At 55.2% G+C, this 17,300-nt stretch overlaps 1 protein-coding gene across 1 annotated transcript in view; it reads left to right on the forward strand.

Annotated features, from left to right (window-relative positions):
- LOC132446355 (vesicular glutamate transporter 1-like) overlaps nucleotides 1–17,300 on the forward strand; it is a 28,427-nt gene continuing 11,127 nt past the window's right edge. Inside the window, exons 1-7 of the mRNA XM_060036611.1 lie at nucleotides 1–431; nucleotides 9,164–9,416; nucleotides 10,538–10,656; nucleotides 10,735–10,849; nucleotides 15,579–15,666; nucleotides 15,898–15,984; nucleotides 16,447–16,589. Of these exons, the coding sequence (XP_059892594.1) occupies nucleotides 370–431; nucleotides 9,164–9,416; nucleotides 10,538–10,656; nucleotides 10,735–10,849; nucleotides 15,579–15,666; nucleotides 15,898–15,984; nucleotides 16,447–16,589 (867 nt within the window). The 5' untranslated portion in view covers nucleotides 1–369. The remainder of the gene's footprint in view (nucleotides 432–9,163; nucleotides 9,417–10,537; nucleotides 10,657–10,734; nucleotides 10,850–15,578; nucleotides 15,667–15,897; nucleotides 15,985–16,446; nucleotides 16,590–17,300) is intronic.

Consider the following 17,300-nt stretch of genomic DNA (forward strand, 5'->3'; position numbering starts at 1 on the left):
GATTAGCGGTAATCCGTTCAGGTCCGCGGCCAGCGACACGAGAGGTCTGGACGATGCCGAGTTACAAACGGGACACATTACAAAGTGAGGAGGATAACAGAGCTTAATCTTTTCTTTTTATTAACTATAGAAAATAATCATTAGCCAGAAAAATGATTTGTGTAATTTTAGTTTATAAGCCCTTGTAGAGTTTCCTCGGACCAACTTTTATTCCACTATTTTCCTGGTATCCGATGCGTTCCCCACAAAAATAAGAAGGGGATTCCGTTCTTACGGGGTCACACGTTGGAGTGAAAAGCGGGAAGAGTCGAGAGGAAGCTCTGCGCTCATAGCGATAGGACACACCGCGGGGAGTCTGGAGCTGAGAGGATGGAGGTCCGGCCAGACAGGTTCAAGATCGTAGCCGCCAGGACCCTCGGGAAGATTTATGGGTAGGTACCGGGAATATAAACCCTTACGCAGCCTGTGTCTCTCACATATAAAGTATATAATATATCATGATGAAATATACAGCAGCGCTGTGGTTGAATTCCCGCAGACTAAACGGAGCATCTGGACTAAAACAAACAAAAAAAAAAATCCATGGATCAGTTTATGAATGAGAAGAATGCTTCGTTGCGACTATCCGTTATTTTAAGTTGATGTTCGACTCGTAAAAATAGATAAGGGTTACCACAGAATGCTCATCATTACACTATTTAAATGGAATTGTTCGTTAGAAAGTGTGTAAAACGGGAAAAGTGGTTTGAACTGATCTGCTTTCAGGCTGAATCCATTCTGTTTGCTTTTGATCAAACACCATCTTTACTGTCTGGTTGGTGATGGTGAGACTGATTCTCTTCAGTAATGTAAACCCAATGTAAACCCAATCTAATATCAACTTTAGTCCATACTGTGGCTTAATGCATTTACAAACCAAATGTTGTCCGACTCTCTTTTCTTCCACTCGGGATTTAAACACATAAATCCCCTCCCGAAATAACCTCCTCCTGCTCCTCAATCTGTCTCTAAGTCCTCGGCGGCACCTTGGCTGAGGCGCACCTATCTGGTGTAAGTAGCCTCTCCTCCCCCACCCTGAAGCCTTATAGGTTGGATTACAGCTACCGGGACGGGACGGAACGGTGGGGGGTGACAACGGGTCCGCGTTGAGCCTTTATTTCCTCCCAAGCACGTGCTGCTTGCTCCCCTGACGCGTTTTCGTAGCAGCATGTCGTGCGTAATGCAACTTGTCTTAGTTCGTCTCACGCACTCCTCCGGGCTCCGGCCGTCCCATCGGCCTCTCGCTCTTAAAAACAGTACATTCGGTTCCGTTCTACCATGCTCTATTCTGTTTAGTTCTGTTCTATTCAGTTAAAATTCTGTTCTATTCATTCCGTTTTGCGTTATTCTATTATTTTTCTTTTGGGGCCGTTATTGTCCCACGTGAGGCTGAAATTATGGGTATTTCATCTTTATCATCAAACTTTCTGACTCCGCCTGTGACCTGATGAGTCCTGACGTCAGGAGGTCTCACAGATCCATCTAGACCTGGTCTTCAGAGATCCATCTAGACCTGATCTTCACAGATCCATCTAGACCTGGTCTTCAGAGATCCATCTAGACCTGGTCTTCAGAGATCCATCTAGACCTGGTCTTCAGAGATCCATCTAGACCTGGTCTTCATAGATCCATCTAGTCCTGGTCTTCATAGATCTATCTAGTCCTGGTCTTCAGAGATCCATCTAGACCTGGTCTTCACAGATCCATCTAGACCTGATCTTCACAGATCCATCTAGACCTGGTCTCTCTCTCCTCCCCCAGCTGAACTCTGCTGCTGCAGTCTCATACGACCTTGACTCTCTCACTAGGAGCTTACGTCGCTCTCCGGGGGCGCCACCTCCAGCAGGTCCTCTCTAAGCTAACCCTAACCCCCCAAGGCCTGAGCAGGATGGCCCTGACACTCAGAGGGGGAGGGTCAAGGTGTCAAAGGTTAGAACCTAACCCAACCTCACCTCCCCTAACTAACCTGACCCAACCCTAACCTAAACTAACCTATCCTAACCCTAACCTCAACTAAACTAACCAAGCCCAACCTAACCCTAACCCAACCAAAGCGAAAATAAGCTAATCTTACTGAAGGCAGGCTAGCGCTACAGAAACAGGCCAGCAGTACGGCTCCAGAAGGCAGCTAGAGAAACAGGCCAGCAGTACGGCTCTAGAAGGCAGCTAGAGTAACAGGCCAGCAGTAAGGCTCTAGAAGGCAGCTAGAGAAACAGGCCAGCAGTACGGCTCCAGAAGGCAGCTAGAGAAACAGGCCAGCAGTAAGGCTCTAGAAGGCAGCTACAGAAACAGGCCAGCAGTAAGGCTCTAGAAGGCAGCTAGAGAAACAGGCCAGCAGTAAGGCTCCAGAAGGCAGCTAGAGAAACAGGCCAGCAGTACGGCTCCAGAAGGCAGGCTAGCGCTAGAGAAACAGGCCAGCAGTACGGCTCCAGAAGGCAGCTAGAGAAACAGGCCAGCAGTACGGCTCCAGAAGGCAGGCTAGCGCTAGAGAAACAGGCCAGCAGTACGGCTCCAGAAGGCAGGCTAGAGAAACAGGCCAGCAGTAAGGCTCTAGAAGGCAGCTAGAGAAACAGGCCAGCAGTACGGCTCCAGAAGGCAGGCTACAGAAACAGGCCAGCAGTAAGGCTCTAGAAGGCAGCTAGAGAAACAGGCCAGCAGTACGGCTCCAGAAGGCAGGCTACAGAAACAGGCCAGCAGTAAGGCTCTAGAAGGCAGCTAGAGAAACAGGCCAGCAGTAAGGCTCTAGAAGGCAGCTAGAGAAACAGGCCAGCAGTAAGGCTCCAGAAGGCAGCTAGAGAAACAGGCCAGCAGTACGGCTCCAGAAGGCAGGCTAGCGCTAGAGAAACAGGCCAGCAGTACGGCTCCAGAAGGCAGCTAGAGAAACAGGCCAGCAGTACGGCTCCAGAAGGCAGGCTAGCGCTAGAGAAACAGGCCAGCAGTACGGCTCCAGAAGGCAGGCTAGAGAAACAGGCCAGCAGTAAGGCTCTAGAAGGCAGCTAGAGAAACAGGCCAGCAGTACGGCTCCAGAAGGCAGGCTACAGAAACAGGCCAGCAGTAAGGCTCTAGAAGGCAGCTAGAGAAACAGGCCAGCAGTACGGCTCCAGAAGGCAGGCTACAGAAACAGGCCAGCAGTAAGGCTCTAGAAGGCAGCTAGAGAAACAGGCCAGCAGTAAGGCTCTAGAAGGCAGCTAGAGAAACAGGCCAGCAGTACGGCTCTAGAAGGCAGCTAGAGAAACAGGCCAGCAGTAAGGCTCTAGAAGGCAGCTAGAGAAACAGGCCAGCAGTACGGCTCCAGAAGGCAGCTAGAGAAACAGGCCAGCAGTACGGCTCCAGAAGGCAGGCTAGAGAAACAGGCCAGCAGTAAGGCTCTAGAAGGCAGCTAGAGAAACAGGCCAGCAGTAAGGCTCTAGAAGGCAGCTAGAGAAACAGGCCAGCAGTAAGGCTCTAGAAGGCAGCTAGAGAAACAGGCCAGCAGTAAGGCTCTAGAAGGCAGGCTAGAGAAACAGGCCAGCAGTACGGCTCCAGAAGGCAGGCTAGAGAAACAGGCCAGGCGTGCTGAGGGCCTTGTGTGAGACTGAGAAGGCGGTGAGCTTAGAGAGAGACAGGGTCAGAAGATGTGAAGGAGAGCACCAGCAGGAAGGAGAGAGAGAGAGAGAGAGAGAGAGAGAGAGAGAGAGAGAGAGAGAGAGAGAGAGAGAGAGAGAGAGAGAGAGAGAGAGAGAGAGAGAGAGAGAGAGAGAGAGAGAGAGAGAGAGAGAGAGAGAGAGAGAGAGAGAGAGAGAGGACAGAAATAGTCAGTGAAAGAGTCAGAGATATTAATAATTCAACAGTGAGAATCATTAATACTTGATCAATGTCAGATCCCATCCGACGCGCAGTAGGCATGAGGCTTTACAACCACGCTCCTCCTGATACTCCTCCTCCTGCTCCCTCTCCTCCTGCTCCCTCTCCTCTCCTCCTCCTCCTGCTTCCTCTCCACCTCCTCCTCCTGCTCCTCCTGCTCCCTCTCCTCCTCCTCCTCCTGCTCCCTCTCCTCCACCTCCTCCTCCTCCTGCTCCCTCTCCTCCTCCTGCTCCTCCTGCTCCCTCTCCTCCTCCTGCTCCTCCTGCTCCCTCTCCTCCTCCTGCTCCTCCTGCTCCCTCTCCTCCTCCTGCTCCTCCTGCTCCCTCTCCTCCTCCTGCTCCTCCTGCTTCCTGCTCCCTCTCCACCTCCTCCTCCTCCTCCTGCTCCTCCTGCTCCTCCTCCTCCTGCTCCTCCTGCTCCCTCTCCTCCTCCTGCTCCCTCTCCTCCTCCTCCTCCTCCTGCTCCCTCTCCTCCTCCTGCTCCTCCTGCTCCCTCTCCTCCTCCACCTCCTCCTGCTCCCTCTCCTCCTCCTGCTCCTCCTGCTCCCTCTCCTCCACCTCCTCCTCCTGCTCCCTCTCCTCCTCCACCTCCTCCTGCTTCCTGCATCTGTGTTGACCTTGTGCTCATCTTGGATGTCATCAGAAAGGACATTATGAGGAAGGGCGCAGATGTTCTCCATCGCTGACTCTGTCTTAGTGTTGTTCAGTTAAAGTTGACCTTGTTTCACCCAAAATAGCCAGAAGCTAGTGGACTAAACCAGGGATCTGTGTCCGTCTGAAGCTAGTGGACTAAAGCAGGGATCTGTGTCCGTCTGAAGCTAGTGGACTAAAGCAGGGATCTGTGTCCGTCTGAAGCTAGTGGACTGAAGCAGGGATCTGTGTCCGTCTGAAGCTAGTGGACTGAAGCAGGGATCTGTGTCCGTCTGAAGCTAGTGGACTAAAGCAGGGATCTGTGTCCGTCTGAAGCTAGTGGACTAAAGCAGGGATCTGTGTCCGTCTGAAGCTAGTGGACTGAAGCAGGGATCTGTGTCCGGCTGAACTGACCCAGGGAGCACATGGCAGCGGTTGGTGGAAATCCACCTGCACACAAACATGCGCGCACGCAACCAGGCAAACACGCGCACGCACACATGCATGCACACACCCTGACGTCAAAAGTTGGCGCCAAGCCGGTGATCAATGAGCTGCTGATCGATGGTCTGCTCTGCTCTACACTCCATGGGTAATAGATGAACCACCGCGATACATATTTGATGTCTCCAAGACAGGAGGCTGGAGAGGTCATACTCATCTCAGCCGTTGCTAGGGGAACAGGTGGGGAGGGAGGAAGGGAGGAAGGAGGAGAGAGGAAGGAAGGAAGCTTCCTGTCCTGTGTGTCAGGACAGGAAGCTGTGAGGACAGGAAGCTGTCAGTCCAGGGGGGTCCGTCTGTCCAGCCCTGGTGGCGGGCGGTAGAGAGCGGAGGGCGGGCGCCGTGCTGCTGGAAGGTTCTAGAGCGAGGTGATGATTGGGGAGGTTTGTTGAGGAGAACAACCAATAAGGACGACCGTGGTTCATCTACGGGCTGTACGCATCATGCACACAGAACATTGGAGTTAGGTCCAAACATTTGCATTTGAGGACGTTAGAAACAAAAGGATTATGCAAATCAAATTGATTGAAAAATGAAAAATCCCTTTAATAAATTAAAAGCTTTCAGCTGATACAGAAAACGTTTTATTTGTATATCCAGTTCTAGGTTTCAGAAGTCTGAAGGGTTTGAGAACATTAAAAACCATCAAGAAACATCTTCAAGCCAAGCAACGGCCGGCCACCTTCAGCCCAGCGTTAGAGAGACCAGCTGTCTCAGCGTTAGAGAGACCAGCCGTCTCAGGGTTAGAGACCAGCCGTCTCAGGGTTAGAGACCAGCCGTCTCAGCGTCAGAGAGACCAGCCGTCTCAGCGTCAGAGAGACCAGCCGTCTCAGGGTTAGAGAGACCAGCCGTCTCAGCGTCAGAGAGACCAGCCGTCTCAGCGTTAGAGAGACCAGCCGTCTCAGGGTTAGAGACCAGCCGTCTCAGGGTTAGAGAGACCAGCCGTCTCAGGGTTAGAGACCAGCCGTCTCAGGGTTAGAGAGACCAGCCGTCTCAGGGTTAGAGAGACCAGCCGTCTCAGGGTTTAGAGACCAGCCGTCTCAGGGTTTAGAGACCAGCCGTCTCAGGGTTAGAGACCAGCCGTCTCAGGGTTAGAGAGACCAGCCGTCTCAGGGTTTAGAGACCAGCCGTCTCAGGGCTAGAGAGACCAGCCATCTCAGCGTTAGAGAGACCAGCTGTCTCAGGGTTAGAGAGACCAGCCGTCTCAGGGTTTAGAGACCAGCCGTCTCAGGGTTTAGAGACCAGCCGTCTCAGCGTGAGAGAGACCAGCCGTCTCAGGGTTTAGAGACCAGCCGTCTCAGTGTTAGAGAGACCAGCCGTCTCAGGGTTAGAGAGACCAGCCGTCTCAGGGTTTAGAGACCATCCGTCTCAGGGTTTAGAGACCATCCGTCTCAGGGTTTAGAGACCAGCCGTCTCAGCTTTAGAGAGACCAGCCGTCTCAGCATTAGAGAGAGACCAGCCGTCTCAGGGTTTAGAGACCAGCCGTCTCAGGGTTAGCGAGACCAGCCGTCTCAGGGTTAGAGAGACCAGCCTTCAGCGTGAGAGAGAGACCAGCCGTCTCAGGGTTTAGAGACCAGCTGTCTCAGCGTTAGAGAGACCAGCCGTCTCAGCGTTAGTGAGACCAGCCGTCTCAGGGTTAGAGAGACCAGCCGTCTCAGGGTTAGAGACCAGCCGTCTCAGGGTTAGAGAGACCAGCCGTCTCAGGGTTAGAGACCAGCCGTCTCAGGGTTAGAGAGACCAGCCGTCTCAGCGTTGGAGAGACCAGCCGTCTCAGGGTTAGAGACCAGCCGTCTCAGGGTTAGAGAGACCAGCCGTCTCAGGGTTAGAGACCAGCCGTCTCAGGGTTAGAGAGACCAGCCGTCTCAGGGTTAGAGAGACCAGCCGTCTCAGGGTTTAGAGACCAGCCGTCTCAGGGTTTAGAGACCAGCCGTCTCAGGGTTAGAGACCAGCCGTCTCAGGGTTAGAGAGACCAGCCGTCTCAGGGTTTAGAGACCAGCCGTCTCAGGGCTAGAGAGACCAGCCATCTCAGCGTTAGAGAGACCAGCTGTCTCAGGGTTAGAGAGACCAGCCGTCTCAGGGTTTAGAGACCAGCCGTCTCAGGGTTTAGAGACCAGCCGTCTCAGCGTGAGAGAGACCAGCCGTCTCAGGGTTTAGAGACCAGCCGTCTCAGTGTTAGAGAGACCAGCCGTCTCAGGGTTAGAGAGACCAGCCGTCTCAGGGTTTAGAGACCATCCGTCTCAGGGTTTAGAGACCAGCCGTCTCAGCTTTAGAGAGACCAGCCGTCTCAGCATTAGAGAGAGACCAGCCGTCTCAGGGTTTAGAGACCAGCCGTCTCAGGGTTAGCGAGACCAGCCGTCTCAGGGTTAGAGAGACCAGCCTTCAGCGTTAGAGAGAGACCAGCCGTCTCAGGGTTTAGAGACCAGCTGTCTCAGCGTTAGAGAGACCAGCCGTCTCAGCGTTAGTGAGACCAGCCGTCTCAGGGTTAGAGAGACCAGCCGTCTCAGGGTTAGAGACCAGCCGTCTCAGGGTTAGAGAGACCAGCCGTCTCAGGGTTAGAGACCAGCCGTCTCAGGGTTAGAGAGACCAGCCGTCTCAGCGTTGGAGAGACCAGCCGTCTCAGGGTTAGAGACCAGCCGTCTCAGGGTTAGAGAGACCAGCCGTCTCAGGGTTTAGAGACCAGCCGTCTCAGGGTTTATAGACCAGCCGTCTCAGGGTTTATAGACCAGCCATCTCAGGGTTTAGAGAGACCAGCCATCTCACCCGGGGATTCCACCGGACGCGTTACGGCAACGTTACGGCTGCGGCACGTCTTGGCCGCGACTTTGCCCTGCTTGCATTTCCACCGGGCGCGTTACGGCAGCGCAACGCTGCCTTGCGAGCCAGCCGTATTCCCGCGAGATCACGAGATCCCGTGATAATCCTAAACCTAATGTACTCACCTTCCACTCCCAAAACTACTGCAATTAAATGCCAGGCTTTGTCCTTTCTGACATTGTTCTTATAAAAAGGATGATTTGAGACCCTTTGATTGATTGACTGCTGACCTGGTGCCACCGGTCATGAAGTAATAATGTTGGTGTTTTATTTATTGTGTTTTATTTTGAAAATTGACCGGAATGCTCTATGGCTTTTACTTTTTCACTTCCTGCCCTGATCGATCTGCTCTGTTGAAATTGACGCGGTTCAGCAACGGCTTGCGTCAAAAATAGAAATGCTACGGAATGATAGCACTGCGGCACGGCGAGCCGCTCCTGGGACGTTGCTGAGACGTTCCGCAGCCGCGCCCGGTGGAAATGGTCTCATTGATTAGAGTGGAACCTATCTGCTGCGGTGACCGCGGCCAAGACGTGCCGCTGCCGTAACGTTGCCGTAACGCGTCCGGTGGAATCGAGCCTTCAGCGTCAGAGAGACCAGCCGTCTCAGCGTTAGAGAGACCAGCCGTCTCAGCGTTAGAGAGACCAGCCGTCTCAGCGTTAGTGAGACCAGCCGTCTCAGGGTTAGAGAGACCAGCCGTCTCAGGGTTAGAGACCAGCCGTCTCAGGGTTAGAGAGACCAGCCGTCTCAGGGTTAGAGACCAGCCGTCTCAGGGTTAGAGAGACCAGCCGTCTCAGGGTTAGAGACCAGCCGTCTCAGGGTTAGAGAGACCAGCCGTCTCAGGGTTAGAGACCAGCCGTCTCAGCGTCAGAGAGACCAGCCGTCTCAGCGTTAGAGAGACCAGCCGTCTCAGCGTTAGTGAGACCAGCCGTCTCAGGGTTAGAGACCAGCCGTCTCAGGGTTAGAGAGACCAGCCGTCTCAGGGTTAGAGACCAGCCGTCTCAGCGTCAGAGAGACCAGCCGTCTCAGCGTTGGAGAGACCAGCCGTCTCAGGGTTAGAGACCAGCCGTCTCAGGGTTAGAGACCAGCCGTCTCAGCGTCAGAGAGTCCAGCCGTCTCAGCGTCAGAGAGACCAGCCGTCTCAGCGTCAGAGAGACCAGCCGTCTCAGCGTCAGAGAGACCAGCCGTCTCAGCGTTAGTGAGACCAGCCGTCTCAGGGTTAGAGAGACCAGCCGTCTCAGGGTTAGAGACCAGCCGTCTCAGGGTTAGAGAGACCAGCCGTCTCTGCGTCAGAGAGACCAGCCGTCTCACTGTCACTGCCCCCCCCCTCCCCGCAGAGCGCTAGAGAAGAAGCAGGAGAATGGAGAGACCCTGGAGCTGTCGGCTGAGGGCCGGCCCGAGCTGCTGGTGGAGAAGGAGATGCCGGTGGTGGACTGCACCTGCTTCGGCCTGCCGCGCCGCTACATCATCGCCATCCTGTCCGGACTCGGCTTCTGCATCTCCTTCGGGATCCGCTGCAACCTGGGGGTGGCCATTGTGAGCATGGTGAACAGCCACCGCGAGCTGCGGGACAACAAGGAGGTCATCGTGGTGAGTGGGGGGGCTGATGGGGGGGGGGGGGGGGGTCAGCATGGTGAAGTCAGTTCAGTCCGAATGGGTCTTTCCTTCTTGGTTCCTTCTTGTTTCTAGCCTTAGCTGGGGGGTGGAGCTCATCCCCCCTCATGTTGGAGTCCTATCCAGTGTGTGCGGTTAGTGGTGGTCTCTGGGTGTTCTGGTACTGTGTGAACGGCGATGCTAAGCCCAGACAAAGGAGGTTTATCTGGCTCTCTTAATCACCAGCATTATGTCAAAAGGCTTTGAAGAGTGAACTAAACAGCAAAGGGGATTGGCTGACACCAGGCAGACCTTCTGATGAGGGTGATACTCCCTCCACAGGTTAGCTAGGGTTAGCTAGGGTTAGCTAGGGTTAGCTAGGGTCAGCGTAGCGCGGTTATGAAGCTCTCTGCACATGCTTCAAGTAACCGCAGCGCTTCATATGCTAGCTCCAAGGCAGGTTGTTCGTTAAGTTAGGTAGTTAGTTAGTTTAGACCAACACAGAGGTGAGGAGCAAGACCCTGCTGGTTATAGTTAGGTTAGGGTTTGGGTTAGGGTTATGTGTTAGGGTTAGGGTTATGGTTATAGTTAGGGTTAGGGTTAGGGTGAGGGTTAGGGTGAGGAGCTGGAAACTGTTGGTTATGGTTATGTGTTATGGTTAGGGTTATGGTTATGTGTTATGGTTAGGGTTAGGGTTATGGGTTAGGGTGAGGAGCTGGACCCTGCTGGTTATGTGTTGGCAGAATAACACCATCCCAGTGGACTGACTATCCATCACCTCAGCGGTGTTGTCTGAACAGCTGCTGACTCCCTGTCGGACCCACAGAGTGATATATGATATAGAAAAACTTCTTTCCATTTAGTTACAAGGTTGGTCCGTCCTTGCTGCCGGTAGATTCTGCAGTGGGCTCATGTGATAGGCCTTTCCTGTACTTGTATTTATTTGATTGATTTTCTATAATGATAAATAACATTCACCTGAATACAGGAACTCTCTATCAGGATGCTTTAGATTCCTGCTGTGTGTTCCCTCCCTCCACCCTCCCCTTCCAGTTCAGTACAACCCGTCTGGTGTCGGGGTTAGGGGTACCCCTAACTCTGACCCCCTGTGCCCCCAGGAGGCCCAGTTCGACTGGGACCCCGAGACGGTGGGGATGATCCACGGCTCTTTCTTCTGGGGCTACATTGTCACCCAGATCCCCGGAGGGTTCATCTGTCAGAGGTTTGCCGCCAACAGGTCAGTGTTCATCTTCCAGACCGGCTGTTTGTCCACGACGGATCAGAAGGTGACTCTCTCCTTTCCCTCCTGCCCCAGAGTGTTCGGCTTCGCCATCGTGGCCACGTCCTGCCTCAACATGCTCATCCCCTCGGCCGCCCGGATGCACTTCGGCTGCGTCATCCTCGTCAGGATCTGCCAGGGCCTGGTGGAGGTGCGGAGAACGTCTCCTCCCGGAGCAGCAGCCTGCTGACTCCCCTCAGCTCTCAGCTCTCCTCATAGAGGGACACTCTCCCCCCCTCTCCCTCCTCATAGAGGGACACTCTCCCCCTCTCTCTCTCCTCATAGAGGGACGCTCTCCCCCCCCTCTCCCTCCTTATAGAGGGACACTCTCCCCCCCTCTCCCTCCTTATAGAGGGACGCCCTCCCCCCCTCTCTCTCCTCATAGAGGGACACTCTCCCCCCTCTCCCTCCTTATAGAGGGACACCCTCCCCCCCTCTCTCTCCTCATAGAGGGACGCTCCCCCCCTCTCTCTCTCCTCATAGAGGGACGCTCCCCCCCCCTCTCTCTCTCTCCTTATAGAGGGACGCTCCCCCCCTCTCCCTCCTTATAGAGGGACGCCCTCCCCCCCTCTCTCTCCTTATAGAGGGACACTCTCCCCCCCTCTCTCTCCTTATAGAGGGACACTCTCCCCCCCTCTCTCTCCTCATAGAGGGACGCTCTCCCCCCTCTCCCTCCTCATAGAGGGACACTCTCCCCCTCTCTCTCCTCATAGAGGGACGCTCTCCCCCCCTCTCCCTCCTTATAGAGGGACGCTCTCCCCCTCTCTCTCTCCTCATAGAGGGACGCCCTCCCCCCCTCTCTCTCCTCATAGAGGGACGCCCTCCCCCCCTCTCTCTCCTCATAGAGGGACGCTCTCCCCCCCTCTCTCTCCTCATAGAGGGACGCCCTCCCCCCCCTCTCTCCTTATAGAGGGACGCCCTCTCCCCCTCTCTCTCCTTATAGAGGGACGCTCTCTCCCCCCCTCTCTCCTCATAGAGGGACGCTCTCCCCCCCTCTCTCTCTCCTTATAGAGGGACGCTCTCCCCCTCTCTCTCTCCTTATAGAGGGACGCTCTCCCCCCCTCTCTCTCCTCATAGAGGGACGCCCTCCCCCCCTCTCTCTCCTCATAGAGGGACGCCCTCCCCCCCCTCTCTCCTTATAGAGGGACGCTCTCCCCCCCCTCTCCCTCCTTATAGAGGGACGCCCTCCCCCCCCCTCTCTCCTTATAGAGGGACGCTCTCTCCCCCTCTCTCTCCTTATAGAGGGACGTTCTCCCCCTCTCCCTCCTTATAGAGGGACGCTCTCTCCCCCTCTCTCTCCTTATAGAGGGACGCCCTCCCCCCCTCTCTCTCCTCATAGAGGGACGCTCCCCCCCTCTCTCTCCTCATAGAGGGACGCCCTCCCCCCCCCTCTCTCTCCTTATAGAGGGACGCTCTCTCCCCCTCTCTCTCCTTATAGAGGGACGCTCTCCCCCCCCTCTCTCTCCTCATAGAGGGACGCCCTCCCCCCCCTCTCTCTCCTCATAGAGGGACGCCCTCCCCCCCCTCTCCCTCCTTATAGAGGGACGCCCTCCCCCCCCCTCTCTCCTTATAGAGGGACGCTCTCTCCCCCTCTCTCTCCTTATAGAGGGACGTTCTCCCCCTCTCCCTCCTTATAGAGGGACGCTCTCTCCCCCTCTCTCTCCTTATAGAGGGACGCCCTCCCCCCCCTCTCTCCTTATAGAGGGACGCCCTCCCCCCCCTCTCCCTCCTTATAGAGGGACGCTCTCCCCCCCCTCTCTCCCTCCTCATAGAGGGACGCCCTCCCCCCTCTCTCTCCTTATAGAGGGACGCTCCCCCCCCTCTCTCTCCTCATAGAGGGACGCCCTCCCCCCCTCTCTCTCCTTATAGAGGGACGCTCTCCCCCTCTCTCTCTCCTCATAGAGGGACGCTCTCCCCCCCTCTCTCTCTCCTCATAGAGGGACGCCCTCCCCCCCTCTCCCTCCTTATAGAGGGACGCCCTCCCCCCCTCTCTCTCCTCATAGAGGGACGCTCTCCCCCCCCTCTCTCTCCTTATAGAGGGACGCTCCCCCCCTCTCCCTCCTTATAGAGGGACGCCCTCCCCCCCTCTCTCCCTCCTTATAGAGGGACGCCCTCCCCCCCCTCTCCCTCCTTATAGAGGGACGCCCTCCCCCCTCTCCCTCCTTATAGAGGGACGCTCTCCCCCCCTCTCTCTCCTCATAGAGGGACGCTCTCCCCCCCTCTCTCTCTCCTTATAGAGGGACGCCCTCCCCCTCTCTCTCCTTATAGAGGGACGCCCTCCCCCCCTCTCTCTCCTCATAGAGGGACGCTCTCCCCCCCTCTCTCTCCTTATAGAGGGACGCTCCCCCCCCCTCTCCCTCCTTATAGAGGGACGCCCTCCCCCCCTCTCTCTCCTCATAGAGGGACGCTCTCCCCCCCTCTCTCTCTCCTTATAGAGGGACGCCCTCCCCCTCTCTCTCCTTATAGAGGGACGCTCTCCCCCCCTCTCTCTCCTCATAGAGGGACGCTCTCCCCCCCTCTCTCTCTCCTTATAGAGGGACGCCCTCCCCCTCTCCCTCCTTATAGAGGGACGCCCTCCCCCCCTCTCTCTCCTCATAGAGGGACGCTCTCCCCCCCCCCTCTCTCTCTCCTTATAGAGGGACGTTCTCCCCCCCTCTCTCTCCTCATAGAGGGACGCTCTCCCCCCCTCTCTCTCTCCTTATAGAGGGACGCTCCCCCCCCCTCTCCCTCCTTATAGAGGGACGCTCTCCCCCCCTCTCTCTCCTTATAGAGGGACGCTCCCCCCCCCTCTCCCTCCTTATAGAGGGACGCTCTCCCCCCCTCTCTCTCCTCATAGAGGGACGCTCTCCCCCTCTCTCTCTCTCCTTATAGAGGGACGCTCCCCCCCCTCTCTCTCCTTATAGAGGGACGCCCTCCCCCCCTCTCTCCCTCCTCATAGAGGGACGCCCTCCCCCCCTCTCTCCCTCCTCATAGAGGGACGCTCTCCCCCCCTCTCTCTCTCCTCATAGAGGGACGCCCTCCCCCCCTCTCCCTCCTTATAGAGGGACGCTCTCCCCCCCCTCTCTCTCCTCATAGAGGGACGCTCTCCCCCCCTCTCTCTCTCCTCATAGAGGGACGCCCTCCCCCCCCCTCTCTCTCCTTATAGAGGGACGCCCTCCCCCCCTCTCTCTCCTTATAGAGGGACGCCCTCCCCCCCTCTCTCTCTCCTCATAGAGGGACGCCCTCCCCCCCTCTCTCCCTCCTCATAGAGGGACGCTCCCCCCCTCTCCCTCCTTATAGAGGGACGCTCTCCCCCCCTCTCCCTCCTTATAGAGGGACGCTCTCCCCCCCTCTCCCTCCTTATAGAGGGACGCCCTCCCCCTCTCTCTCCTTATAGAGGGACGCCCTCCCCCCTCTCCCTCCTCATAGAGGGACGCCCTCCCCCCCTCTCCCTCCTTATAGAGGGACGCCCTCCCCCCCTCTCTCTCCTTATAGAGGGACGCCCTCCCCCCCTCTCCCTCCTTATAGAGGGACGCCCTCCCCCCCTCTCCCTCCTTATAGAGGGACGCTCTCCCCCCCTCTCCCTCCTTATAGAGGGACGCCCTCCCCCCTCTCCCTCCTTATAGAGGGACGCCCTCCCCCCTCTCCCTCCTTATAGAGCTTGTAACGTTCACACCATACGCGACGGGGCGACAAGATCCCATACAGAGTGAACGTAGAGACGGGCGACTTTTTCGTGAGAGAAAACCGGCGACAAGTTTTGATTTGTCGCGCCACACTTTCGCCGTGCACAGGCGAGCGCATTCACGAGGATTTGTGCCGCGACAAATTCGCTCGAGTTGAAATATTTCAACTTTGACGCGAATTTCGCGTGATGACAGCCAATCAGCGTTCAACAGCGTGGCCACTGAGTGACATGTGTAACGTAACAGCCAATCAGCGTTCAACCGTCAAACTAGTGCAGTGCAGTCCGGGGTGAACTGCAGCATGGAGGAGAAAGGGAATGTTGCCGTTTGCGACTCCTGGAGCTCTATATATAATATAATAGTATATAATATAATATTTGTATATATAATATCACGGCCAAAAGCTCTGTGCGCCTCCGGATGGCCGTAGCGCGGGGAGCTCTCATAGGGATTGGGCTTCTCGGGGTTTGTTTACCGGCGTTGCTATGTTTCCGGTCTTGTGTGTTCCAACGGTTTATTAGGTAGGCCCATCTAATAAATCTGTCTATTCAATACTTCATTCACTGCCTCTTCCGTGGTCATTACAATATTATGAATAGACTGCGACGGGTCCTCCGACGTCTCTCCCTCTTCCACAAAAGGTAAAGACATGCAATGGTGGTTTTCTTGTTGTGGCGCGTCAAATTCGACAAAACTTGCACAGCGACAGATTATGATGTGTGGCACGACAAAACTTCGGCAACAACGTCAACGGGCGACAAATTTCGCGTTTGGTGTGAACGCACAGTTAGTCCGCCCCTTCCAGGAGACCCCCCATGGGACCTCTGGGCTAGGAAAATATGAATGGGTTTCAATTGAGAGAAAGTCATTATTTTCTGGTCCCAGTCTTTATACGCCCTGGATTACACATATGTTGATAGTTTTGATAATGTTAGGTTTTGTGTGAGGCCGCTTTGTGAACTACAGCCCCTCGCTGCTCTCAACGCGAATGATATACGTCACCACCCCTCTGGTAGACATAGTGATCTCTCTGCTCCACTTCACCGCTTTTTTATATTATATTGATTATATCATTAACTTTATTATCATATGGTTATGATTGTTATTATCTGAATTATTATTATTGTCATTATTATTATCAATATAATTTTATTATTAGTGTCTTTGTTGTTTTTTATTGGGTTCAGTGTGATTGACATCTTCCCTGTCCAATAGGGCGTCTCCTATCCAGCGTGCCATGGAATATGGGCCAAATGGGCCCCGCCCCTGGAGAGAAGTCGCCTGGCAACCACAGCCTTCTGTGGTGAGCACACATCACAGTGGTTGCTGGTTACTGGTTAATGGTTACTGGTTACTGGCTCTAGCTAGGAACAAAGGTTGCTTGTGTAACCCCTTCTTCCACATGTCTCGTTGTGTGTGTGTGTGTGTGTGTGTGTGTGTGTGTGTGTGTGTGTGTGTGTGTGTGTGTGTGTGTGTGTGTGTGTGTGTGTGTGTGTGTGTGTGTGTGTGTGTGTGTGTGTGTGTGTGTCCGTAGGGTCCTACGCGGGCGCGGTCATCGCCATGCCCCTGGCCGGTATTCTGGTGCAGTACTCCGGCTGGTCGTCGGTGTTCTACGTCTACGGTGAGCTCGCGTCACACGGGGTCAATCTGGGCTCTTTGGATCTTTCCATTCCTGGCAGGTAGTTTTGGGGTGCTCTGGTACTGTTTCCTGTCTCACTGTGTGTTCCTCCATACTGTTTCCTGTCTGACTGTGTGTTCCTCCATACTGTTTCCTGTCTGACTGTGTGTTCCTCCATACTGTTTCCTATCTGACTGTGTGTTCCTCCATACTGTTTCCTGTCTGACTGTGTGTTCCTCCATACTGTTTCCTGTCTGACTGTGTGTTCCTCCATACTGTTTCCTATCTGACTGTGTGTTCCTCCATACTGTTTCCTGTCTGACTGTGTGTTCCTCCATACTGTTTCCTGTCTGACTGTGTTCCTCCATACTGTTTCCTGTCTGACTGTGTGTTCCTCCATACTGTTTCCTGTCTGACTGTGTGCTCCTCCATACTGTTTCCTGTCTGACTGTGTTCCCCATGCAGGTTCTTTCGGGGTGCTCTGGTACTGTTTCTGGGTGCTGGTGTCCTATGAGAGCCCGGCAGCGCACCCCACCATCACCGAGGAGGAGAAGAACTACATCGAGGAGAGCATCGGGACCTCCACCATGAACACCACCCCCGTCACGGTGGGTCCCAGAGTCTCTCCTGGAGCTCCGTCAGTCACTAGGGAGGGTGGGGGTCTACAGAGAGACCTGGTGGGGGGTCTATAGAGAGACCTGGTGGGGGTGGGGGGTCTATAGAGAGACCTGGTGGGGGTGGGGGGTCTATAGAGAGACCTGGTGGGGGGTCTATAGAGAGACCTGGTGGGGGTGGGGGGTCTACAGAGAGACCTGGTGGGGGTGGGGGGGGTCTATAGAGAGACCTGGTGGGGGTGGGGGGTCTATAGAGAGACCTGGTGGGGGGTCTATAGAGAGACCTGGTGGGGGGTCTATAGAGAGACCTGGTGGGGGTGGGGGGTCTATAGAGAGACCTGGTGGGGGTGGGGGGTCTATAGAGAGACCTGGTGGGGGTGGGGGGGTCTATAGAGAGACCTGGTGGGGGTCTATAGAGAGTCCTGGTGGGGGTGGGGGTCTATAAAGAGTCCTGGTAGGTGGGGGTCTATAGAGAGACCTGGTGGGGGTGGGGGTCTACAGTGAGTCCTTGTAGGTGGGGGGTCTATAGTGGGTCCAGGTACGTGGGGGTCTATAGTGGGTCCTTCTAGAGCAGGGCTATTCAACCTCCTAAACAAGTGGGCCGAAAAGGAAACCCCACTGGGGGTTCATGGGCCACACAGAGTAAAACTACGTCAATGAATCGCTACAAATAAATCTTACTTAAAGTAGTGTTAACTTAATATA

This window comes from Gadus macrocephalus, chromosome 18, assembly GCF_031168955.1.
Source record: "Gadus macrocephalus chromosome 18, ASM3116895v1".
Classification (NCBI taxonomy): domain Eukaryota; kingdom Metazoa; phylum Chordata; class Actinopteri; order Gadiformes; family Gadidae; genus Gadus; species Gadus macrocephalus.